At 41.6% G+C, this 25,801-nt stretch overlaps 1 protein-coding gene across 4 annotated transcripts in view; it reads left to right on the forward strand.

Annotated features, from left to right (window-relative positions):
* Window positions 1–22,442, forward strand: part of SPIN1 (spindlin 1) — a 121,552-nt gene extending 99,110 nt beyond the window's left edge. For all 4 annotated transcript variants that reach the window (XM_077470073.1, XM_077470097.1, XM_077470089.1 and 1 more), the window contains 2 exons: window positions 10,795–11,028; window positions 22,034–22,442. In XM_077470073.1, the coding sequence (XP_077326199.1) occupies window positions 10,795–11,028; window positions 22,034–22,233 (434 nt within the window). In that variant the 3' untranslated portion in view covers window positions 22,234–22,442. The remainder of the gene's footprint in view (window positions 1–10,794; window positions 11,029–22,033) is intronic.
* Window positions 22,443–25,801: the final 3,359 nt, after the last annotated feature.

Raw genomic sequence — 25,801 nt, forward strand, 5'->3', positions numbered from 1 at the left:
ATTCTAAAATTGTTGTACATGCTTGTGTAACTGCAGTGTGAGCTGGACTTTGGCTTCAGTGTGTTAGTCTGCTAGTTTTTCCAACTGTTCTCCCCCCCTCACCCCAGATTAACAATGCTGCTGTCTGGTGTTCCCCTGTGCTGCTTCTTCCAGTGTGGGTGCATGCTAATACAGGAGGTGTTACTGGGCATATTACCAGGTGAAAACAGAAGGGTGGAAAAAGCCCCCCAAAAATGCATCCATCACATCTAATGATTGGTAAGCTGCACTTTTATTACCTTTTTTGGGTTTATTATAGCTTTAAATTTTCCTTGAGACTGGACAACTTTGCTTTTCATAGGGGGACACCCTCGAGACCCTCCTGCCAGAAAAGTGTTGTAAATGTTCTGAAAATAGTGTTAATTGCTCTCGGCACAGTAAAAGTGATGCTTGTTTGTATGCCCTACAGCAGGGATATGCAATTAGTGGACCTCCAGCTGTTGCAGAACTACAGGTCCCATGCAGCATAGCAAGACTCAAGTCACAGGCATGACACGCAGAGGTATGATGGGACTTGTAGTTTTGCAACAGCTGGAGGTCCGCTAATTGCATATCCCTGCCCTACAGTATTGTACAAGATCTTTATTTCACACTTGCTATTCTATCACTTTTTATCACCATTTGAATCCTTCAAGGCCAACTGTAGCCTTATAGGCTTAAAGCAGAGTTCCACCCAAAAGTGGAACTTCCGCTTTAAGCACTCCTCAAACCCGTATATGCCACAATTGGCATGTAATCTTTTTTTGGGGGGGATTGGGTACCTGGTTTTGACAGGTACTTCCTGTCTCACTTCTGTCGATTGGCTGCCTAGGCGGCGACTCCTCTCCCCCTAGGCAGCCCCTTCCTCTCTGTTATCTTCTGGGCCATGTCATTGGTCCCAGAAGATTGCCTGGCCACTAGGAGAGAGCAGCGCAAAGATGCAAGCTATCTCAGCTGGGTGCCCACAGTAGTAATGGTGCCGTGGAGAGGAGGGGGAGAGGCGCGAGGCTTTGGGTGGCTGCATCACTGGACTGTGGGACAAGTTAGGGTCTTAAGTCAGCAGCTACCCTTTTTTCTAAGACTAGAAGTGCACTCCCTATATAATCCCCTCCCACTACTGGGAGTACCTCAGTTTTTGTTTTGTTTTTTCACCAGTTTCTAAGGTGTTGGTCACGAGTGAAGATGTGCTGTGCTCCACTGGAGCAATCCTTGCTGGGGCTAGCCATGCTGACCGGATCCATTCAGAGTGTCTTATATTTGGCTAGATCGAATGGTACTTGGGGCTCGTATCCGAAGAAACAAGGTTTTGCCTGTGAATGCTTCCCTTTTTAGAGAGCTGGACCCTGGGATCCAGTACTTTTTGGTAGTGAGGCCATAAAGTTTTTACTGGCGTGGTGCTGTTGCAGGTCCAGGATTGCAGGTTTCCTCAAGGATCCCCTGCTCCTGAAGGTTTAACGGAACCCACCATGAAGTGTGAAGATTGGGTCTGTTCTGGTTTACCACAGAAAACCCTGCGGCGGGAAAGGTAAGTGGAGTTTTCCAAACTCTTTAGAATTTTCTTATGAATATCTCCTTTAAGCATAATAATGTTGTCGTGCCTATGTGTCACCACTGGGGGCTGTATTGAGCACTCACCGCCTCATGCTGGAAACAGCGCTATGTCAGGAGCTGAATAATGTCCTCCTCCGGCCGAGCAGCAGATCCTCCGGTAAGCCTAAGGGTTGGTTGTTGCCCCCCTATGCTGGTATTTTTTTCACCCCTCGTGGGGTAAAAATGCTCACTCATTAAAATAAAAGGGGGGGGGGCCTTAACATCGTCGGCATTCTCTGACGCCAGTTGCACATGGAGGCAAGTTTTTAAAAGCGCACTATGTGTTGCTGCAAGCGATGGGGGGACACGAGCAAAGAGGTGGCATTTTCAGGTTTGGTGACCGGCATTTCCTTTTGACACATTCTTACTGCTGCCTCAGGCTGGCCAATAATAGCAGTGGCTGTGCTGGACTATAGCCCTAGCAGTGTATGCATCAGGCTATGAGCGGAAGTGGGACAAGGAACACCTCAAAGGGTTCTAAATGATCAATTGTTTTACTACAACCTAAATCCATGTCCAAGAAAATGTCATCCTCCCCTGAGAGTGATTCGGCCAGTCAGTGAGCCGTCAGGGGGGACTGGTGTTACAGCAGCCCTGGACACTTTAGCCCCTCTATTTATTAGGAGTTTTTTTTTTTCTTCTACCATTTTAAGTTTGGAACAGAAGATTGCTGCTATGGTCGCTTTCCATAGCAGATCCCCATCCAGTGCTCAGGACCCTCATGCGGAGAAGCAAGGTGCAGGGGATCATGAAGTTATTTTAAAGGATCAAAAAGACACTGATGTCTCTTCTTCCGAGGATCCTAATATGGAGGGAACAGTCTCACAAGAAAGACTATTGGTACACTCCCTTACTAAATTGGTTCGCTCAACTTTCTGCTGCCAGTAGCGCAGTCTATTGATGAGCCCACCTCTGGTTTGGGATAACTAAAGCCTCCCCAGTCTGGGGATGCCTTTCCTATCCATTCATGGCTAAAAAAGCTGATGTATTCTGAATGGGAACACTCCAGATAAGCATTTTTATTTATTTTTTTCCCCCTCCAAAAAAGTTTTCTATACTTTATCCTGCGGATGAGGAATTCTATAAGAAATGGGGGGGGGGGGGGGGGTTCCAGCAATTGATGCTGCGATATCCTCGGTAAATAAAAACCTCACTTGTCCTGTACACAATGCACAAATGTTGAAGGATCCAACGGATAAAAAGTTAGACTTTCTTTTTAAAAACCACATTGGTGGAGCCGGCTCTTGCGACCATTGGAGTATCTCAGTCCATAAGGACCAGTTTGTGGAGATACTCAAGATTATTCCTGATCAGCAGGTACAGCAAAAGGCCAGCATATCAGAAGCACTATGTTTTACGGTGGATGCTATGAAGGATTCTATTATTCAAGCCTCACGGCTTATGCTAGGACTGGTACATACGCACAGAGTCCTATGGTTGAAAAATTGGTCAGCAGAAGCGCTGTGTAAAAAGCTCTTGGCCAGGTTCCCATTTCATGGTGAACGGCTTGTCCAAAGGATGTCTAATGGGAAAAGTTATTTTACCAGTAAAGAAGTTTGCACATTTTTCCTTTTTTTTTAAACGTGCATCTTCAGTTCCAGGAGCATCTATCTTCAGGCAGTCTCGATGGCCTCCACTGTCGAGCTCAAGAGGAAGACCTCAGGGGCAGTCCTAGGGCCAAAAGAGGACTTGGGGCAGGAAGCCCGCAAAGCAAAATACTAAAGCCTCCTTATGAAGGGGTGCCCCCGCTCAGGTGGGGGAAGGCTTCTACAATTTTCAAAGATCTGGCAGGGTAGCTTCCTCAATTTCTCTAGGTTACAAACTAGAGTTCAGAGAATTCCCGTCTCCCTGTTTTTTTTTTTTTTTAAACTCAAACATTCCCAGAGATCCAGGGAAAGAAGTCTTTCTAGCTCTGGATCATCTCTTGTCCCAGAAGGGGATATCAGAGGTTCCCACAGAAGAACAGCGTTCAGAGTTTTATTCAAACATCTTCACGGTACCAAAACCAAACGGGGAGGTAAGAACCCATTCTAGATCTCAAGGATCTGAACCAGCACTTGAATATCCGTTCCTTTTGCATGGAGTCAATCCGACCGGTTGTCTCCGTTCTACAAGGAGGGGTATTTTTGGCATTAATCGATATCAAAGATGTCTATCTCCACGTGCCAATATTTCCCGCTCATCAAGTTTCTACGCTTCCAGGTAGAAAATCATCATTTTCAGTTAGGGACTCTGCCGTTCGGTCTAGCCACTGCACCGCAAGTGTTAACAAAGATCCTGGCGCTCCTTTAACCAGGTTAAGGGCTCGGGTATAACAATTCTAGCCTACCTAGACTATCTGCTTTTGGTAGATCAATCGGACACTGGTCTAAACCAAAATTTAAATCTCAGCCATAAGCTATGTAGAATTCCTAGGTAGGACTCAACCTAGAAAAATACTCCTTAATGCAGTCAAGGAGATTACAATACTTGGGACTGATCATAGATACCGTTCAAAATTCGACTTGTCAAAAAATAAAAAAATCCTTCCAATCGGTTGTGCATGAAATTGTTAGGGAAGATGATGGCCTCCTTCGAGGCCGTTTCTTATGAGCAGTTTCATTCAAGACTGCTGCAGAACACCGTTCTGTCGACCTGGGGCAAGAAGATCCAGGCTTTGGAGTTTCCAATGCGCTTTTTTCCAAGGTGAAACAGCCTTAATTGGTGGTTGATATCCAAGAATCTTCAACCCAGGAAATCCTTTCTACCAGTATCCTGGAAATTGACAACCACGGATGTCAGCCTCCTAGGCTGGGGAGCAGTCCTGGAAGAAACATCTGTCCAGGGGAAGTGGTCCGAGTCAGAAAGGACCTTGCCCATCAATATTCTGGAAATTCGGGCAGTACATCTGCCCTTTTAAGAGCTCAGACTACGGAATTGTCCTGTCAGGATTCAATCCAACAATGCCAAGGCAGTGGCCTACATCAATCGCCAAGGGGGCACAAGAAGGCATGCAGCCCAAAAAGAGGTGAATCGTGTTCTATCTTGGGCAGAAAGCAACATTGCTTGCCTATCTGCGATTTTATTTTTATTTTTTTTTTTCCTTCCAGGGATAGGAAATTGGCAAACGGACTACTTAAGTCACCAACAATTATTTCCAGTAGACTGGTCCCTTCACCCTGACATCTTTCTGTCGATATGTCAAAGGTGGAGTGTTCTGGACGTGGATCTGTTTGTGTCCAGATTCAACAACTAGGCCGACAACTTTGTGTCAAGAATGAGGGATCTACTGGCATGCGAAACGGACGCCTTGGTCTTTCCATGGGATCAGTTTTCACTGGTCTGAGTTTCCTCTGGTTCTGCTGCTTCTGCGCCGCCTTTGCAGGATCAAGCAGGTAGGGAAAGTTGATTCTGGTGGCCCAGAAGATCTTGGTTTGCCGAGATCATAAAGATGGCAGTAGGGGACCCTTGGACCCTGCCGTTGGGGCCAGACCTTCTCGCACAAGGTTTGGCTATTGAAACCCACATTCTAAAGGACGTGGGTTATCTCCTTCAGTAGTGTCTACTTTGGTTAATGCTAGAAAGCTGGCCTCCAGCGTCATATACTATAGAGTCTGGAAGGCATATGTCTCCTGGTGTGGATCCAGGGGTTGGCACCCCAGGAAGTATGTCATAGATAGGATCCTTTTTAATTCCTGCAAATGGGATTGGAAATGAAGCTGGCCTTGAGTACTATCAAGGGCCAGGTCTTGGCCTTATCAGTATTCTTTCAATGGCCTCTTGCTTCTCACTCTGGTTGGTAGGTAGCTTTATTCAGGGGTTAATGTGGATTATTCCTTCCGTCAGGGCACCCCTGAATCCTTGGGATTTGAATCTGTCTTGTTGGCTTTACAGAAACAGCCTTTTGAGCCTATATGGGAAATGCCCTAGTTTCAATAATCTTTTTGGGTGCCATATCCTCTGCCAGAAGGGTATCGTTAGGCCTCCATGGCTCAGATCTGCAAGGCCGCAACTTGGTATTCAGTCTATACATTTACCAGATTCTATCAAATCGATGTAAAAGGTCATGAGGATATTGCCTTTGGGCGTAGTGTACTGCAGGCTGCTAGTCTCTTGAAGCCCTACTTTTTTTGTTGTCTCACGCCCTTCAGTTGCCATTCCAATGGGACATCCCACATAGTAACTACTATGGCTCTGTGTTCCCTGATGTATGAAAAGACAACAGGATTTTAAACGGCTTACCTGTAAAATCCTTTTATTTTGAAGTACATCAGGGGACACAGGTCCCTTAATATGCACATGTATTGCTTGGCTACAAAACTGAGCTACTCCCAGTAGTGGGAGGGGTTATACAGTGCGTGCACTTTGTCTTGGGGCGTGCCAATGTCCATCACCTGAATGTGGACTATAACCCACATAGTAACTGCTATGGCTGTGTGTCCCCTGATATACTTCAAAGAAAAAGATTTTACAGGTAAGCTGTTTTTAAAAATCCTGTTTTTCATAGCTGCTGACTTTTAATAAATTTACAAAACGGTGTAACTCCACCTTAACCACAAAAGGTAAATGTGTGGGGAACTTCAGAGTAAAAAGTAGTCTAGGAATAATGGAAGCACAATGTGGAAATTAATGATTTTACGTTTTTGACCATGGATATGCTTTAATGAGAGAACTGGAGTTCTAATTCCTAACTGCCTCTTCCTTGAGTGCATTTGTGCAATAAATGAATAAATGTACTTCTCTTCTTTGGACACCACCCCCTTCCCTCCTAAACATCATTCTTGTTTGAAATTGCATGGCTGTTACCATGGAAACATTCCGAAGTTGCATTATGGTAAAATCTGGTATGCAGACTAAACTATCACTTGGCACATGCACTCATTAGACCATAAACTGACAAATCCTAATCTCTTTATTGCCGACATATGGTACATAGGGACCTTTTAATTGATGAAAGTACTTTAGTGGCTTTATTTCTAGCTCCATCTCACACTGGGTTCCTTAATAATTATACTTCAGCTGGATATTGTATTGCATACAATGCAAAATTTTCTCTGTACAAGAGAAATATTTATCCATTTCTACATCCACACTAAAGCCTAGGAGACACAGGCTGAATGTCGGACGACATCGGCGGGTTCAATAAAAAAGGCTGATATTTGGCCTGTGTGTACTGGGCTTTAGTGTAGATGCAGCAATGGATATACATTTCTATTCTGGGAAAATTTTGCATTGTTTGCTCCCGATCCTGACTGAAAGGGGGGGGGGGGGCTCAGCAGTTATGACCGGAGCTGTCATATATGACCGGAGCTGTCATATTTTTTTTTTTTTTTTTCAACCAAAAACTAGTGGAGTGTACCCACAGCTTGAATTTACATTTTGAGTATTTACCTAAATTACATCTGATATATTGTACATATTATACATACACGCACTCTAAAGTTAGGTTTTTGCAATTTGTCAGAAATGTTTCTAATGCTCAGTGACAGCTGAGTCTGTATCAGACTTTGTTGAGATGTATCCTCGCTGTGTTGTCATGGTAACTTCTAGACCTCATTGAGACACCAGAGGGCTAGAATAGATCTTCAGTGCTACACTAATATAAATACACCCAAACCTTGTTTAGAAGAGCCATATAAATCCTCCTTCCCTTCCATACCTTGTGTGTGTACAACAATTCTGTCAGAGTTTTATTTAAAAAAAAAAAAAAAAAAATATTTAATTCAATTGAGATTATGGTCCTATAGTTTAAATTATTGTGATTTTTGAGGTTTACTTTTTTATTAATGACGATTTTTGGTTGATGCCAAAATACTGGTGTTTTCCATTAACAATAAGGCCCCTTTCACATGGGACGGATCCATGATGATCTGCCCCGTGAACATCCGCTTGCTCAGTGGGGATTGCTCCATTGATCCCTGCTGAGCCGGCTGATGACGGGGCAGTCCCTGCACACTGTGCAGGGACCACCCTGTCAGATCTGCGCTCTCCTCTATGGGGGAACAGATGAAAACGGACAGTCAGTCAGTGTTCATCCAATCCGCAGACGATAGAAAAATAGGATTTTCCTCCATCTGCAAAATCAGACTATAGCGGAGACGGATGACATGGAGTGTCAGCGGATGTTCATCCGCTGATACCCATTATCCCATAGTGGGACATGCGGTCCGCACGTGTGAAAGGGGCCTAAAGGGTTGGTGACTGTCATTAAACCTACTTAAACCCTGTTTACATATATCTGCAGCAGGTCCTGTGCATTTAGCAGGAAAAAAAGTGTGCCCTTTTTCGTCCGTATCGGGTCCGAATTAAGCCCAAAATTCAGGCTGAAATCAGACATTAAAAGTTGAACCAGGACACAACAGTACAAAAAAATTCTTGAAGTTGATAGGAGCTATGATCTTTACCACCAAGAAGGCCAGAGAAACCATCCCTAAATTCGGGCAGACCTGGATAGTTTTCAAATTTCTGACGCATACAAAAACCTTATACATTTGAGCACAACGCAGACTAATGCAAACTCTTTTTATATACAATACCTTTTATCATTCATGTATTTTATTCCAGCCTTCCCTTCTGCTTTCTTTCTTCAGTTCTCATACTGTCATATAGGTACATCCCCTGATTGACTTACTACATTGTCTCAGATTGTTCTTGCTAGAAATATGTTCCAATCTATCTAAAATCGGTTTTGTATGGAAAGCTTCATTTTGGCTCTGAAATAGAGTGGAGTAGCGTAAAAGTCTACTTTTTGGCATAAATTTATTGTCTCTTTTGGCCTCTTAACTCCATTAAAAAATCGAAATATTTGTGACTTAAAAAAATTTCAATACAAAAAAAAGGGGCAGACTCCGTGGGCAACTTAGTCTTTTTTACTTTTACTTTGTTGCTCCAGTTTTCTGATTTGAAGGTCTATGCTTTCTTAGATAAATGATGTGTCACTTTGTTTTGCTCATAGATTATAGCTTGAACCACAAAGCTCTGTGAGCGAGCATTTTAATATAGAATACTTCTAAGCTGTGTTAGTAAGACCAGTGAAGAGACTACAATTTTACCTACTGGCTAAGGAATATTTAGCAGAATATATGTAACATTACACAGGATGTCTGGAGCTAGAATTAGCACTCGCTGACATTCGTGATACCTCCAAATGTGTGGTCTGATCGGTTTACATATGAGTGTGAAGCCTACATTCATGTTCACATTAATGTAGGGGGATGCTGGTGCTTTAAAAAAAAAAAATTTGATTTATAGCCCTTGTGATGGCAAGGACAGTAAGTAGTAGGTGCCCTTTACTGAGAGATCTGGGATCTAATAGACTCCTCTGCCCTCAAAAGCATCTGTTCAAATGAGATTGGTTTATGCTACTTTCACACTGGTTTGCATCAAAACTGCCTACGAAACGCCTAGGGGTTAATGGAGGGTTTTGTTGCTCTTTTGCAGCATTTGTGGTATTTTTTTGGTACATGTGACTTAGACTGCATCAAAAATGCTTGGTAGGTGTGGTGTGTTTTTATATATTTTTTTTTTTCAATGAGAATGACGTTTACTGGTGCAGTTTTTAACTGACCAAACATGCTCCTAAAATGCGGCAAACAGGATTTTTATTTACACCGTAACCGAAGCACACTGTCCCGCATACATAGAATTTAAAAGGAAGCATTTTTCTTAAGCTTTTCAGGCTTTTTTTTTTCTTTTTTCTTTACGCAAAAGCGCTTCAAAAACTCAGTGTAAAAGCAGGCTTAATGAGATGCTTTACATAGCAATAACAGCTTGTAAACAATCGAAAGTCACAAAATCCACATTGCTTCCAGCTTCAGTCTGGTATAACCACTTCAACCTGAAAATGTACGTGTACATCTTAAGAGCATAAATCGGTTAAGTAGACTTGAGGGCCAAAAATGGCAGTTATTGCTACATTTTAACCACTTGGGTACCGCGCTATTGCCGAATGACGGCATTAGCGCGGACCTAGATTTCCGGGACTACGTCTATTGACGTCGTCCTGGTTACGAGCGGCCTGCGCGCCCCCTGAGGGGCGCGCGCGGCGCGCTCTGTGATCGGCGAGTCCGTGAGACTCGCCTGATCACCGATCCGTGTAAGGGGTCGATCCCGACCCCTTATCACGTGATCAGCTGTCAGCCAATGACAGCTGATCATGTGATAGAACGGAGCCGGTAATCGGCTATTATTCCTCCTCGCGCTGACAGCGCGAGGAGAAAAAAAAAAAGCCGATCACCGGCGGCCGTGATCGGGACATCAGTCCCGATCACGGCCAGCAATGAAAGGCACCACATGCCACCTGCCAGTGCCCACCTGCCTCCCGCAGTGCCATCCTGAAATATAACAAAGTAAAAGTAAGTGCCCCCTGTCTGTGCCCATAATGCCCACAGTGCCACCCCACAGTGCCACCCACAGTGCCACCCAATCTGCCTCAAAGGTGCTGCACCCCAGTGCCGCCCATCAGTGCCCAGCAGTGCCGCCCATCAGTGCCCAGCAGTGCCACCTATCAGAGCCACCTATCAGTGCCCATCAGTGCCCATCTATCTGTGGTACCTATCAGTGCCCATCCGTGCCACCCATCCGTGCCATCTTATCTGTGCCCATCAGTGCCGCCTTATCTGTGCCCATCGGTGCCGCCTTATCTGTGCCTATTAGTGCCGCCTTAACTATGCCTATCAGTGCCCACCAGTGCAGCCTATCAGTGCCCACCAATGCAGCCCATCAGTGCCCACCAATGCAGCCTATCAGTGCCGCCTTATCAGCGCACTTCAATGAAGGAGAAAAATGACCCGTTTGCAAAATTTTATAACAAACTATTAAAACATGATTTATTTATTTATTTATTTATTTTTTGCATCTTTTTTTGTTTGTTTAGCAAAAAATAAAACTCAGAGCTGTAACTAAATACCACCAAAAGAAAGCTCTATTTGTGGGAAAAAAATGATAAAAATTTCATTTGGGTACAGTGTTGTATGCCCGCGCAATTGTCATTCAAAGTGCATCAGCGCTGAAAGCTGAAAATTGGTCTGGGACTGAGGGGGGTTTAAGTGCCCAGTAAGCAAGTGGTTAAAGTTGATGACTTCCCCAGTAACTGAAACTCTTAATTGTAACACACATAACCAAGTAATAATATGGCTGTGGAAAAAGATATTTGAGGACACACATCTGATTGTAAAATGTTAAATTGTGTTCATACTTCTCTTTTAGCTTCATCCCGAATTAGCGATGCCCATTTGGCCGACACAATGATTGGTAAAGCTGTGGAACACATGTTTGAAACAGAAGATGGCTCTAAAGATGAATGGCGAGGGATGGTTTTAGCAAGAGCGCCAATCATGAATACGTGGTTTTATATAACATATGAAAAGGACCCTGTCTTGTACATGTATCAGCTTTTAGATGATTATAAAGAAGGAGATCTTCGTATCATGCCAGACTCTAGTAAGTAATGATTTTCTGGAAAGCCAGTCGGACCTCATGACTATTGCCTTTGCATTCTTTTTACAGGAAGCAATATGTTTTGGGCTTTCACGTTTTGTGAGTTGTTTACTAGAGGAGCCATGAGTGATTTGGTTAAGTCTTCTATTACTGAATATATGCTTTGTAATTAAAAAGTGATTGGAAAGGTAAAAATAAAAAATAAAATAAAATTACAAACATACCTCCACTGTGCAGCTTGTTTTGCACAGAGCAGCCCCAAACCTGTTCTTCTGGGGTCCCCCGGCGGCTCTCGCGGCTCCTCCCCACATCTGATAACACCCTCGGAAAATCGCTATCCCGAGGAGGTTACCTTGCTGGTGCGCTCCCGGGTCCAGCATTCAGCGTACATAAAGGCCGAATTCAGGACTCGGGCCCCGGTGGCCACTTCATTGGATTTGATTGACAGCAGCGGGGGCAATGGTTGCCAGGCAGAGGGTCAGCGTGTCCCCGTCGGGTCAAGTTCAAGGGTTCAGGTAAGTAAAACTGTGGGGCTGGTCACTGACAGGTGTTTTTTCACCTTAATGCATAGGATTCATTAAGGTGAAAAAACACGAAGGTTTGCAACCCATTTTAAGTAATTTTGTGTAAAATCGTATAGTTAATGAATCCTTCCCTCCCCCCCCCCCCCCCCCCCAATTACATGACACAGCCTTCAGGTCTGCACTGAAATATTTTTATTATTCTAGCTCTTTAGGTTCTTTTGTATTGCAGAAAACGACCATACATTTCTTGTACAGTATGGAACACAGGATTTCTAATCTTTTTACTATTGAGTTATATGCAGCTAACTTCATTGGATTAGACACTGACAAAGGGGGCTTTTGCGCCCCCCCAAATATAACGCCTCCAACTCCCAGCTAGCCTTGGTGGGTTTTTTTTTTTTGGTTTTTTTTCTAGTATACCTAAGTGATGGACCTCTTATCTCTGAGAGAACCTTCCTTTCTTCTTTTAGCTACTTTTTCTCTTTCTATTGCAGATGATTATATCAATATTACTGCTGCCACTTCCGTATCTGTTGAATCCTTGACAGAGCCATGGAAGATTATACCCAGAATCTGTTCGATTAAACACTTAAGGACCAGAAGGATTTGACCCCTTAATGACAGACCATTTTTTGCGATACAGCTCTGCGACGCTGTACCCAAACCAAATTTACATCCTGTTGCCAAACATTTGATCCTGCTTGTAGGCACATCCAGTGGTTGTGGCTGAGAGGCTGTGTCTGTTAATACTGTGCCTGCAGAACCTCCTCTTGTGCAATCTAGTACAGATAAGTGACTCATTTGAGTTACTGCAGTTTGTACACCCTGGCTCTTCTGAGCAAGCTTTCCAACTGGCAAACACTCCTGGCTCCTCAGTTGATACAGTATATCTATTTTCTCAGCGCTGCCTGGGTTCACAGCCTGGGTTCACAGCAGCTTAAAAGCTTGCTCTCTCTCGTGTGCTCGATCTCTCGCTCTTTGTGAAGGACAATCGCAAGGGCACCCTATAAAACTGGCTCTTTTCTTTGGCAGGCCCTGCCATGCAAGCTGTAGATGTTTTTGTCGATTGCTGTCTGTACTAAAAGCATGACCTGAACCCCTAGTTCAATCCTAAGGACTGTTTCAGCTCATAGTTCAACTTTTACCGATGACCCTACACTACTACATACAAAGCTTGGTGGATAAATTTCATTAGATCCCAAAGGCAAGTCTCCTCTCTATACACATGCACAAAACCTTTGACTTAAATGCTGGCCTACTGAGCTGCTATGCAAGTAACGCATTGTGTTTTTATGCTTTGAGGACAAATTCCTGTTTGATGTAATCACCCAGAAAAGGTACTAAAGATTGGATAAGAATACTCTTCTTCCCCAGAAAAAGACTTTACCAGTAGGACATCTACTCCTGAGGTTAGAAGGGGTGATTTTTCTTCCGTGTTTTTTTTTGGTTCCAAATAGAAGATAAACATACTTCCGTGAGAATACAGGGACCTTCAAAGCAGGCAAGGTTTTCTATGGCTCCTTTCTGGTGACAGGGCACCCCCACTGCTCAGGGTGGGCAGATATTGATCTTCTCGTCTTAGGGGTTCTAATGCCCTATTCAAGTTATTTCCATGGGATTCAAATTGGGCTTTTGTATATCATCTCCCCAGTTAATGCTTTCAAACTTTTTCTGTTATGGCGGACAGATCTACTTTCTGCTGTATTGTACTATAAAGAGAGGTGTAACTTTTGTATATGCAAATTTATTTGTTAGCTAGGTTTCCTATCTATGTAGACATAGAAACAACAAAACAGGACCCTCTAACGGGACTTTAAAAGGCAACGACTCAAAAAATTGTGTATGTAGACAATAAATGTAAAAATATAAGTTTAATGATACAAATTCTAAAAAAATTGATGCATAGAAAATTTGTATCACAAGTTTAATGGTGTATAGCCACATGAAATCATAGAAAACCGTGTGTGTGTATATGTATATATGTATGTGTATATATGTATGTATGTATGGAGAGGGAGAGAGGGAGAGAATCATTTTTAATATGTGTATATAATACTCGAGAAATTAGAATATCGTGCAGAACTTAAAAGGTGAAACTAATGAGATGGACTCATTGCATGCAAGATCGTTTAAGCCATGATTTGTCATAATTGTGATTATGGCTTGCAGCTCCTAAAAACACCAAATCCACAATCTCAGAAAATTTGATTATTACATACAATCAATAAAACAAGGATTGTATCTAAAACAATATCTGACCTCTGAATATTATATTACTGCCTCAATGCGGCGTGGAAAACTATCAGCCTGTGGCACTGCTGAGGTGTTAAGGTAGACCAGGATGCTTCAATAGCAGCTTCAGCTCTTCTGCATTGTTCGGTCTCATGTGTCTCGTCTTTCTCTTGGCAATGCCCCATAGACTCTCTATGGGGTTCAGGTCAGGAGTGTTTGCTGGCCAATCAAGCACAGTAATCCCATAATCATTGAACCAGGTTATGGTGCTTTTGGCAGTGTGGGCAGGTGCCAAGTCTGCTGGGAAATGAAGTCCACATGCCCATAGAGCTCATCTGCGGAAGGAAGCATGAAGTGCTCCAAAATCTCCTGGTAGAGGGTTGCGTTGACCCTGGACTTAATGAAGCACAGTGGACCAACACCAGCAGATGACATGGCTCCCCAAATCAACACAGTGGAAACGCCACACTGGACTTCAAGCATCTTGCAGTGTGTGCCTTTCTATTCTTCCTCCATACTCTGGGTCCTTGGTTTCCAAATGAGATGCAGAGACGCTTCTGACGTTTGTTGTTCAGGAGTGGCTTGACAAGAGGAATATGACATTTGAAGCCCATGTCCATGATCAATCTGTGTGTGTTGGCTCTTGATGCACTGACTACAGCCTCAGCCCACTCCTTGTGAAAGTCCCCAACGCTTTTGAATGGCCTTTTCGTGACAATCCTCTCCAGGCTGCGGTCATCCCTGCTGCCTGTGCACGTTTTTCTTCCACATTTTTCCCTTCCACATAACTTTCTATTAATGTACTTTGATACAGCACTTTGGGAACATCCAACTTCTTTTGCAATTACCTTTTGAGGCTTTCCCTCCTTTTTGGAGGGTGTCAATGAAGGCTTTCTGCACAATGGTCAGGTCAGCAGTCTTTCCCATGATTGTGATTCCTACTGAACCAGACTGAGACCATTTAAAGGCTCTGGAACCCTTTGCAGGTGTTATGGCTTAATTCGTTGATTAGAGTGGGACACTTTGAGCCTAGAATATTGCACATTTTCACAATATTCTAATTGTCTGAGATTGTGGATTTGGGATTTTCATGAGCTGTAAGCCATATTCCTCACAATTATGACAAATTAAGGCATGAAGTATGTTGGTTTCACCTTTTTAAGTTGAATTAATGAAATTAACTTTTGCAACATTCTAATTTTTCTCTATCCTGTGTGTGTGTGTGTGTATATATATTACGTATACCCCCTTAAATTTTTCACACTGTTATATTGCAGCCATTTGCTAAAATAATTTAAGTGAATTTTTTTCCTCATTAATGTACAACCAGCACCCCATATTGACAGAAAAACACAGAATTGTTGACATTTTTGCAGATTTATTAAAAAAGAAAAACATCACATGGTCCCAAGTATTCAGACCCTTTGCTGTGACACTTGTATATTTAACTCAGGTGCTGTCTATTTCTTCTGATCATCCTTGAGATGGTTCTACACCTTCATTTTAGTCCAGCTGTGTTTGATTATACTGATTGGACTTGATTAGGAATGCCACACACCTGTCTATATAAGAGTTCACAGAGCATGTCAGAGATGAGAATCATGAGGTCAAAAAGAGCTGCCTGAAGAGCTCAGACAGAATTGTGGCAAGGCACAGATCTGGCCAAGGTTACAAAAATTTCTGCTCCGCTTAAGGTTCCTAAGAGCACAGTGGCCTCCATAATCCTTAAATGGAAGACATTTGGGACAACCAGAACCCTTCCTAGAGCTGGCCGTCTGGCCAAACTGCGTGATCGGGGGTGGGGGGGGGGGGGAGCCTTGGTGAGAGAGGTAAAGTAGAACTCAAAGATCACTGTGGCTTGGCTCCGGAAATGCAGTCGGGAGATGGGAGAAAGTTGTAGGTGTACCATCACTGCATCCCTCCACCAGTCGGGGCTTTATGGCAGAGTGGCCTGACAGAAGCCTCTCCTCAGTGCAAGACGCATGAAAGCCTGCATGGAGTTTGCCAAAAAAAAAAAAACACCCCAGGATGGTGAGAAATAAGATTCTTTGGTCTGAGACCAAGATGGAACTTTTTTTGGCCTTAATTCTAAGTGGTGTGTGTGGAGAAAACCTGGCACTGCTCATCACCTGTCCAATACAATCCCAACAGTTAGGCATGGTGGTGGCAGCATCATGCTGGGGGGATGTTTTTCATCTGCGGGTACAGGGATATCCTGGATAAAAACCTTCTCCAGAGTGCTCAGGACCTCAGACTGGGCTGAAGGTTTACCTTCCAATAAGACAATGACCTTAAGTGCACACCTAAAATAATGGAGTGGCTTCACAACAACTCCGTGACTGTTCTTGAATGTCCCAGCCAGAGCCCTGACTTAAACCCAATTGAGCATCTCTGCAGAGACCTAAAAATGGCTGTCCACCAAAGTTTACCATCCAACCTGACAGAACTGGAGAGGATCTGTAAGGAGGAATGGCAGAGTATCCTCAAATCCAGGTGCAAAAAACTTGTTGCGTCTTTCCCAAAAAGACTCGTGGCTGTATTTGATCAAAAGGGAGCTTCTACTAAATACTGAGCAAAGGGTCTGAATACTTAGGACCATGTGATGTTTCAGTTTTTCTTTTTTAATCTGCAAAAATCAGTTTTTCTGTCAATATGGGGTGCTGTGTGTACATTTAATGAGGAAAAAATGAACTTAAATGATTTTAGAAAATGGCTGCAATATAACGGAGTGAAAATTTAAGTGGGTTTGAATACTTTCCGTCCCCACTGTGTGTGTGTGTGTATATATATATAATCAGACATGCACTTAATTGCAGTGGAAGCAGGTATCTTGAAAACAAAGTTTGAGGGTTGAAGACAACATACAAGGGAAAAACTTGGCTGCGCTGGCCCCAACAGTAACCCAGATGGCGGGAGCAAGAAAGGCCAAAAAGCAATGGAGATCAAAAGAGGGAGCCAAATAAAAGGGCAGAGACCCGACCTACAACCCGACCATCTGTGCCAGGGGTGCAGATAGCCCAAATCTGAATATTTCTATGAAAAACATGAGTAAAGTGGAAAAAAAACTACTCACTTTTACAGAGATAATCACATGAAAATCAGGACATGTAGGTTTAGTCAGGAAAGACCCGATATATTTTAAAAGGATGCCAATAGCTCACCCTACCTCACTTTGGAGTAGTTAGAATGCTGCACTGAAGAGGTTCAAGGTAGGGAGGAAGGAGGGGGGCTGCTACCCAAATAGGGGTGTCTTTACACCAATATCAGTAAACTATGAATGTATAGAAAATATGCTTATGGCGTACTGTCCTAAAGGTTTGACATCCAATGGGATCACCTAAATGGATCAATATGTGAGCCTTAAGATGGAAAGCCTAAGATCAAAATAAAGATAGTAGATATTGGTGTATAAACTATACTAGCTAGAGACAATGGATGAGCACATTACTCTTCCAACGATCGATAAAGGTACATAAGGAACACGTACTTGCCTGATATCTTGGCTTGGTAAGATGGCTAATCAACATATGGCAGATATCCCCACTGAGTATGACACAGCATGAACAGATTTCTCAAAGACTGACCTTATATACCCCCCATAAGGAGTGAGAATGAGATTTGGAGGTGGAACAGGACACCCACATTGTTGGACCAGTAAAGGGGCTTTACACTCCACTGCCACCCACAGTGAGAAAAGGGGGAACGGGCATCCCCAGGATGCTATTCCCCCTGGGTGGGTGGCGTGCAAGATGACAGGTGTCCGCTCACATGAGATGGCACATCCATGTACTGTTGTGACATGTCGCCCTAGAGAGGGATCAGGATCACAGGTTTTCATGGCATGAATATGCCTATAAGCTCCTTGCCAAAACTCCATCTTGGTCTTACCCACATAAAAACAGGAACAATCACAGAGAAGAAAATATACCATGCCTTCTGTTTACAGTTGGCGTAGTGTTTTGGATTAGGCAAGATGGTATTTGGTATACATACACCTACAGTAATTGCAACCGCCACATGTGAAGGTGCCCCATCTCTTACAGAGATCTTTGCCTGAAGGGCCTTTGAACTCACTTGACACTAGGTTGTCTTTAATCGAACGGGCTTTCCTAAAAGTAAATGCTGGAGTAGGGGTGACAAAAGCACCAGCAATAGGGTCCATGGTGAGCATGTGCCAATATTTGTTCACAATCTTTTTGATCTCTTTATTGATTAGAGAACTGGATAATGATCCGAATTGGACCAGTGGTTTTGGGTATAGGGGTTTTGTTAAATAGAAGATCATGGCGTGTATCAACACATGCTCGTTTGAAGGCCCTTTTTAAGCATGTATAAGAATATTTGCGTGCCAGGAGTCTAGTTTTTAGGGCATCTTTTTTTGAAAATGGTATCATCAGTACAGTTACACCTGATCCTCAGGTCCTGACTATAGGGTATCGAAGTGACGAGATCTAGGATGGAAACTGTCAGCATGTAGAATACAATTGGGCTTGCGCAAACGGCTACTGGTTAGGAGGCCATCACTGTCCTTGTGTATCTGGACATCAAGGAAAGTGATGGAGTAACTATCGTAGTTCATAGTGAAGTGCAAATTGAAAACATTGTCATTGATGGACTGAAAAAAGGAGTGAAGTAGCTCAGGGAAACCATTCCAGACTAAAAAAAATAGTCTATATAGCTGTACCAGAGCAGTGTACAGTCATGGAATACAGACACACTCGGACATATTTATCATGCGTGCCCACTCCCCCAGGTACAGATTGGTGTAGAATGGGGCACAGCAAGTCCCCATTGCTAGGCCCTGCACCTGGAGGAAGTGGGAACCATTGAATGAAAGTTATATTATAAAATGAAATGCAGTGCATCATTGACAAATTTCAATGTGCGATCGTCCTTACTGGTCTGAGAGAGATTCCGGCTAATACACGCTACACCCTACTCATGAGGTATTTAGCTATATAATGCCTCAACGTTGATGGTCACTAATGGAGCCAAGTGGGGGACATTAAGTCCATCTATATTCTGCAGCAGGTGTATTGTATCCCGTATGTAGCTAGGCAGATTAAGTACGTGTGAATAAAGGTATCCTTCGACAAATCTACTTAAGTTCTCCGTGAGTGAACCGTTCCCTGAGATGATAGTCTACCTGTCGGGTGTTGAAGACTTTTATGGATTTTTATGGATTTTGGGCAACGAGTAGAACGTTGGGAGTATGTGGGAAATCTGTATCTATGAATTCCCAATCGCTCTTGGATATTATTTTGTTGGCGTATGAATGATCGATCAATTGGTAACTTCTTTTTGAAAGCTGGAAACTGATACTCGACAGTACCACTTTTTTTTTTTTTTTTTCTTTTTTTGTGAATTTTCTCACACATCAATATATTTTTGATTATTCATAATCACAATGTTCCCCCTTTTTGTTTGAGGATTTCGCAGCGATTGTGGGATTTGATGCCAGTGATTGAAGAGCATTGCGTTCACCAGTGCCTATGTAGACAAACATACGAGATAAACATTTTGTTCTATCTTTCTGGTATAAGCCTCTTTGCGCTTATTTTTTTTTTTTTTTTTTTCTGAAATTGTGATCTTTTTTGATCTTTAATGAGATATAGGATACAATAGATATCGTTATATCTAGCTATCTCTGTGCAAAAGTTTAGGTAGGTGTGAAAAAAAATGCTGTACAGAAATAGTGTTTATTTTTATCAACAAAATTGGGAAGTAAACAAATAAAATCAATATTTGAGACCACCTGTTCCCTTCAAAACACCATCAATTCCTTTAGGTCCACAGTGCTTGTGTACTGTTTTTGAAGGAACTCGGCAGGTAGGATGTTCCAAACCTCTTGATTAATGAACCACAGATCTTCTGTGAATGTAGGCTGCCTCAAATCCTCTCTCCATGTATTCCCAGACACTCTAAGATCAGTGCTCTGTGTGGTTTTTGATGGTATTTGTTGTATGTTTGGGGTCGTTGGTACTTGCAATCTTATTCCAGAGAACACTGCCTGCTCATTCTTTTATTGGGATCTTGTACAGCCGATGCCTTATCCCGTAAATGGCTCCTTCTGATCTTATACCAGGACAAGGTGATGGTGAGGCCGAAAATTTCCTTCCTGAAGTAGTTTTGGCCATTTACCTCAACTAGGACTGTTCTGTTCCTCTCATTCTCCAGTTTATAAGGAGATCTCCCTTTATAATCAAGCTGTAGTTCAAATGGCCAAAGTTCACCTCCCAGCCACTATATACATTAGAAAGACTGCTTAAGGTTTTTGGCATCCAGCAAGTTTGAAGGGGCACAAGTCCTACCACTCTGTGCCTATGATTTTCCTTCTGGTACTATGTGACAAAACTGAGTCATACTGGGCATAGGAGGGTGTTGTACTGGGCTGGCTCACAATTTGTTTCCCAGTTTCAGATATTCATATAGGCAGCAGTAAAACTTGACAGTCCGAAGTTCTGTGCCCCTCAATTGCTCCAAGAAATGGATTATACAGAAATATAAAATCTCACTTCAAGATGCTGTGCAACGTCACAGCAGTTTTTTTTAGCACTCTCTGTAAACGTTCTATTATCTGGTAGATCCTGCCAGTATGTTTTTACACTTTGTAGAACAGACCAAGCTGGGTTGGGGGTGATGGACCAAGCATATTCTAATCGGAGATGCTTACAATGATTGCTTTTTTTTTTTTTTATTTATAGGAAATTCCCCCCCACCCAAAAAATCCTTGCTCTTGGACCCCTTTCACACTGTGTGTTTTTTTTTTTTAAGCGCTTTTGCGTAAAAAAAAAAGCCAGAAAATCTCAATGGATGCTTTCACACTGGGACGATGCGCTGGCAAAAACTCCTGAAAGCAGCATCTTTTGATGCATTGAAATGGAAAGTGCTTCAAACGCACCTCCAAATGGTTCTTGCAGCAGTTTTTTGAGTCGTGTGACCCTCAAAAAAGCACACCGCTAACTCAAAAGCAATCACTGTTTTTTATAGCCAGTTTTCAAGCGCCTCAGTGTAAAGGGTCTAACTGCTGGTCTTGCGGGGTGACAATACTACTTTGGTATTTCATTTCAGAAAGAACAGTGTTGTCATACTGTTAGAGAAAGGATAAAATAAACTGCTCTTCTAACCAATCAACAGGTAATAAAACCTGTTGGTGTTAGTGATTAGACTGCAGCATATGCATTTTACTTTGCCTGTAGTTCCACTTTAAACGTCTAATAATCTAACAGGAAGCCTGTAATGAAAGTAGAGACATGTGAAAGACATTTCAACATGTTTGAAACAGCAAACATTAGGTCTTCAACGGTGCCTGCAAATAAAAATTATATACTAACAAAAATCTCAATAGAGATTGATGGGGTACGGTGTAGTACACCCTTTGCCTCTTCAGCTGGTATTGCCCCCTTTTTTTTTTTTTGTAGCCTTTTTGCATAACTGCCCCCAATCTCTATATATAGGATCAACTGTTTACAAAATTACTTTTAAGGCATGCCATTTATCATGTGTCACAGTTACAGAATACTCTCAACTGAACTGTCAGTACATCAAATTTAATGGACCTGTGTCTTTTTCCAACCTGGATAATTGGGTGCCTTTTTTTTGTAAATGGTTGGTGTCATAGCTGATCACATACAGTGCCATGCCAACTGCATATCAAAAAGATGCAAAGATGGCCGCTTCCCTGGCTGTAAAGGACCAAATTGATTTCTGCTTTAAGGAGGTTCTAATTTCTTTTTGTGAAAGAGGTTCTAATTTAAACGTTTTATATAGAATTTGTACATGTAGTATATGATCTTCACCTGTAGGAACTGTTTGAATGAAAAACTGTTTTAATGCTCAAATATGTTGAAAGTTTATTATTTTTATGTGATGGTGTTGCTTGTTTTTTTTTTTTTTTACCCTTTTGGGGCCTGCCATTGATATTATCTGCAAAAAATGCCCACTACCTGGCCATCATGGTGTTCAAATGACTTCAGTACAATAAGATTGGCATACTTGTCAAGAAGTTTGGCCTCCCACCCTGTAATTTTGATTTGCATTTTTGATCTGTAAATTTCCTTTTTTTTTTTTTTTTTTTTTTTTTTTTTTATATATACACGGGTTTATATACTTAGGCTAGCAATGGTAGCTCCCATATTTTACCCCTTTTTAAAAAAAAATTTTTTCAAATTAAGGGCATTAGTATTTTTATCTTGTATGCACAATCATATAATTTTTGGTTTCTAATGTTTCCTTTTTTAATAATTCCATAGATGATTCTCCTCCAGCTGAGAGGGAGCCTGGAGAGGTTGTGGACAGCCTGGTAGGGAAACAGGTTGAATACGCCAAAGAAGATGGATCAAAAAGGACTGGCATGGTAATTCATCAAGTTGAAGCCAAACCCTCAGTTTACTTCATTAAGTTTGATGACGATTTCCATATTTATGTCTATGACTTGGTGAAGACCTCCTAAGTGACATTCTGGACTTCTGCCAAGCTAATGGATCTGTCAAGTGTAAAATTTGTAGAAAAAAAAAGAATCCCGCTTTCGGATTACAGAAAAGCTCAGATATTCCTGCAATCTCACACCACCTTATTGGAGTAAAAAAAATGAGCGCATTTTTGGGAATAACGTTTGTTTCCTTCTTCCTTACAAAGGAATAAACCACTTTTTGCAACTGACCCGTTTGAAGCTGGGAACTTTGCTTTTGGAAATAAAAAAAACTCAAAGCAGTAGGTATTCGAGGGCAAAAGAATGGAAGAGCCACGTGAATGCTTATGATTAAAAAAAAAAATATTGCGTTTCATTAAGCACTCATTCCTTACCTACAAGGCACTGTTTGGTATATCAAAACTTCCCTCCCGTAGGTGTCTGTCCCTTATTTTAGCTTCCAGCATCCCTGTCGAAGGCACTATGGGTGAATTATACTTTTGTGCTAAGATCTAGCAAAACATTGCACTGTGAAGTCTTGCTGTGTGCCTCTATAACATTTCACTATCCTTTGAAGCATCAACACATACATTGGATGTCCATTGGCAGTAGATTGTTCTAAAGATCAGCGTTCATGTCACCACCCATTCAGATCTCTACATGAAAGCCTATGCATTAATACAAATAGACATGGCTTTTTTTTGGGGGGGTTGGTATTAAGACATGATGTAGGCTGTGGGGCAGTTCTGTATTATGCAAAATGATGTGCTAAAAGTATTTCTCCAGTGTTAATTCTGTCTTGCATTGTGCAAACTGTGTAGTGGTAACGCTTCACATGTTATCCCTTCACCGCTTTTTTTTTTTTTTTTTTTTTTTTTTTACTCCACACCAGTTCTACTGCCTATTTTTAGTAAGTTGTGTTTTTTTTTTTTTTTTTTGTTTTTTTTGTTTTTTTTGTTTTGTTTTTTTATGAAACACTGTCAGGTGTATTTAATAAAATGCTAAGCTAAGCTTGTAACTTGTTTTGAAGTCCACTGTGACATACATTTCAAAATAAAATGAGCAACTGCGAGAAGTATTTTTTATCACACATCTTGTAGCACAGCTTGAACCTTCCTTCCTTCCTTCCTTCCTTCCTTCCTTCCTTTTTCTTTCTTTTTTTTTTTTTTTTTTCTTCCCTGTCACATGATGAAATGCATAGCAGAACCAGTTTAATTTCAAAAGGGAGGAAAAGACCATTTCCATTTTCCCTTATTTCTGTGCTGTATAGAGACCAGTTCCAAATCTGCAAAGTATACAACATGGAGTCCAGAGTGAGTGTTAACTCCACGGTGGTTTTTACTGTACAAGTGGGGATAGCGGGTGCTGGGAAAGCAACCATATGACAGGTATAAAACATTAACAGTTATCCTAGGCATTGTATTTTCTCTACATTATCAGTAATCTATGTGATTTTTGTTTTCTCTTTATTGCATATACTGAATTAAAAATGTTACACGTTGCCAAATCACACTGATCTTTTCACATTCCCCAGTACTATTGGTGTATATGCATTTATTTATCTCTCACCTTAATGTTTCGGCAGCACAAGTGAGGCTTCGGTTTACCCTACGGCAGTTTGGAAATTGTCAGCCAGGTGTAATGCAGTGAAGTTAAACTTGAGCTACAGTAGATTTTGGCTAATGAACCAGTTGTCCACAGTTCATGGCTAACAGGCTCATTATTTGTAACGGTCACCATGCAGTACTGCATCTGAAAATGCATATGTAGTTGGGGATTGTCAATATGAGTAGCTATAACATTATAGGTTTACACACTAAAAAATTTGTGCCAACATTTTATTTTAGTACAAAGGTAAGCTACAAAGTAAATGTCTGCAACATGCAAGTTTTTGATGGCATTAGCCAGTCTCAGAGCCATGGCTTGAAAGGAGTAAATGTAAATATTGCAGATATGTAATTGATAACTTAAGTGGCATCTACCCCTTTGTCCCACAACTTGGTAATGTTTTAGGCTCGGTTTGCATTGGTGCGACAGCAAGGTTGTATGACTTTCCCGGCGACTGTTCTGCAACTTCCTTCCAACTTGTATGCTATTTAGGAGCCTATACAAGGGCTGAAATCACATCCAAGTCAGATCAAAGTAGTGCAAGAACCTTTTCTAAAGTCGAAGCATCAGTTAAGATGGCTCTCATAGGGAAATATTGAATTTTATATGTCATCAGACTTGAGGTCTCGCAAGATGGATCCCATGTTGCAGAAGTGTGAACCAAGTCTTGGAGGGATCAGATATGATTTGAGATGTCTCCTTTTCCCCTCCTCTTTTCCACTTCTGAAGTTAAGCATTTGCTTCCTGTTAATGCATGTGACTGTTACATCCTTGGAAACACACATTTTGTAGCATTTTCTGTTTTTAATTGTTACTTTGGCCTTTAAGGCATGTGCCTCTTTTAAGTTACCCACTAAAGATTATCGTAACAATTCTAACCATTGCTGCCATTGCAGTTTAGTGTCCTCTTGGTCCACCAAAGCTCTAATGTATTCAGTAAATGGCTTCTTGGGTACTTTTTTCTGTTACACACTAAGTTCTTTAAAACATATAGCTTTCTTGTGTGTTGAACAAAGTGCATAGATTTGCAAGTGCTTCTATCCTGAAGATCTCTAAAATGAATTTTATTGACTCTGAAGAGTCCTGCATGTAAATCTCAAAGCAGAGCCTGGCTCCGTGAGCCCCCCTACCCAGTCGTAGTTTGTAACACTTGATAAATGTGCATGTGTGCAATTGGGGACACACAGTTTGTATAGTTATTTGGGCTACAGTGTATTTTGTGTTATGTTTTTGTTTTTTTTGCGGGCTTTTAAATTGGCCTATATTTTATCTTTAACTGTAGAATAACTTCGTAAACTTTTTTTTTTTTTTTTTAATACACATTTTCTGTACTTTTTTGTATGCATTTGTTATATTTTTATTTCAACCTGCGTGCAGCTGATTTAAAAGGTGAGGGACTTCGAATGCATCTCTGGTGGGCTTTGTTAGGGCTCATATTTCAGCATGCAGTGCTTGCATATACTGTTAATATACAGTCAGTTTATGGGTGTAAGGGTGTATTGTCTATAAATATCAAACTCCGAACTGCAAGCGGTCTTTTGTACACTACATTCTTTCTTTTTGTTTTTTCGTTTTTTTTTCTGCTGTACAGTTGTATTTTGTGTGCGTGATAACAGATTGCCATGTAATATTACATAAAATTATATATTAAGAATATAATTGACAAGACCATTCTTTTTGCATGCTTAGGTAGTATGTTAACTGTAACAAAATAAAGTTGCATGTTTAAATGGTTGGCTTTCCTCCATTTTTATTTTTATTTTTTTCACCCCCCATTACTTTATCCTCCACTTTTTTATTTTTATTTTTTTTATTCTTTTTTTTTTTTTTTTTTATAGATGACCGTTTTGTAACCCTGTAAACCAATGTATTCGAAAACCAAAGGATGGTATTTTTTTTTATTTTTTTTCCTACACTGACATTTTCCTGCCTTTGCTGCAAGCTGCATGAAAATTGCAAACCCAAATAAAATCTATGAACCATTTTAGGCCTCATTCAAACA

The sequence above is a fragment of the Lithobates pipiens genome, unplaced genomic scaffold, assembly GCF_037356315.1.
Source record: "Lithobates pipiens isolate NorthernLeopardFrog02 unplaced genomic scaffold, aLitPip1_a1.2 Scaffold_11, whole genome shotgun sequence".
In the NCBI taxonomy this organism is placed as follows: Eukaryota; Metazoa; Chordata; class Amphibia; order Anura; family Ranidae; genus Lithobates; species Lithobates pipiens.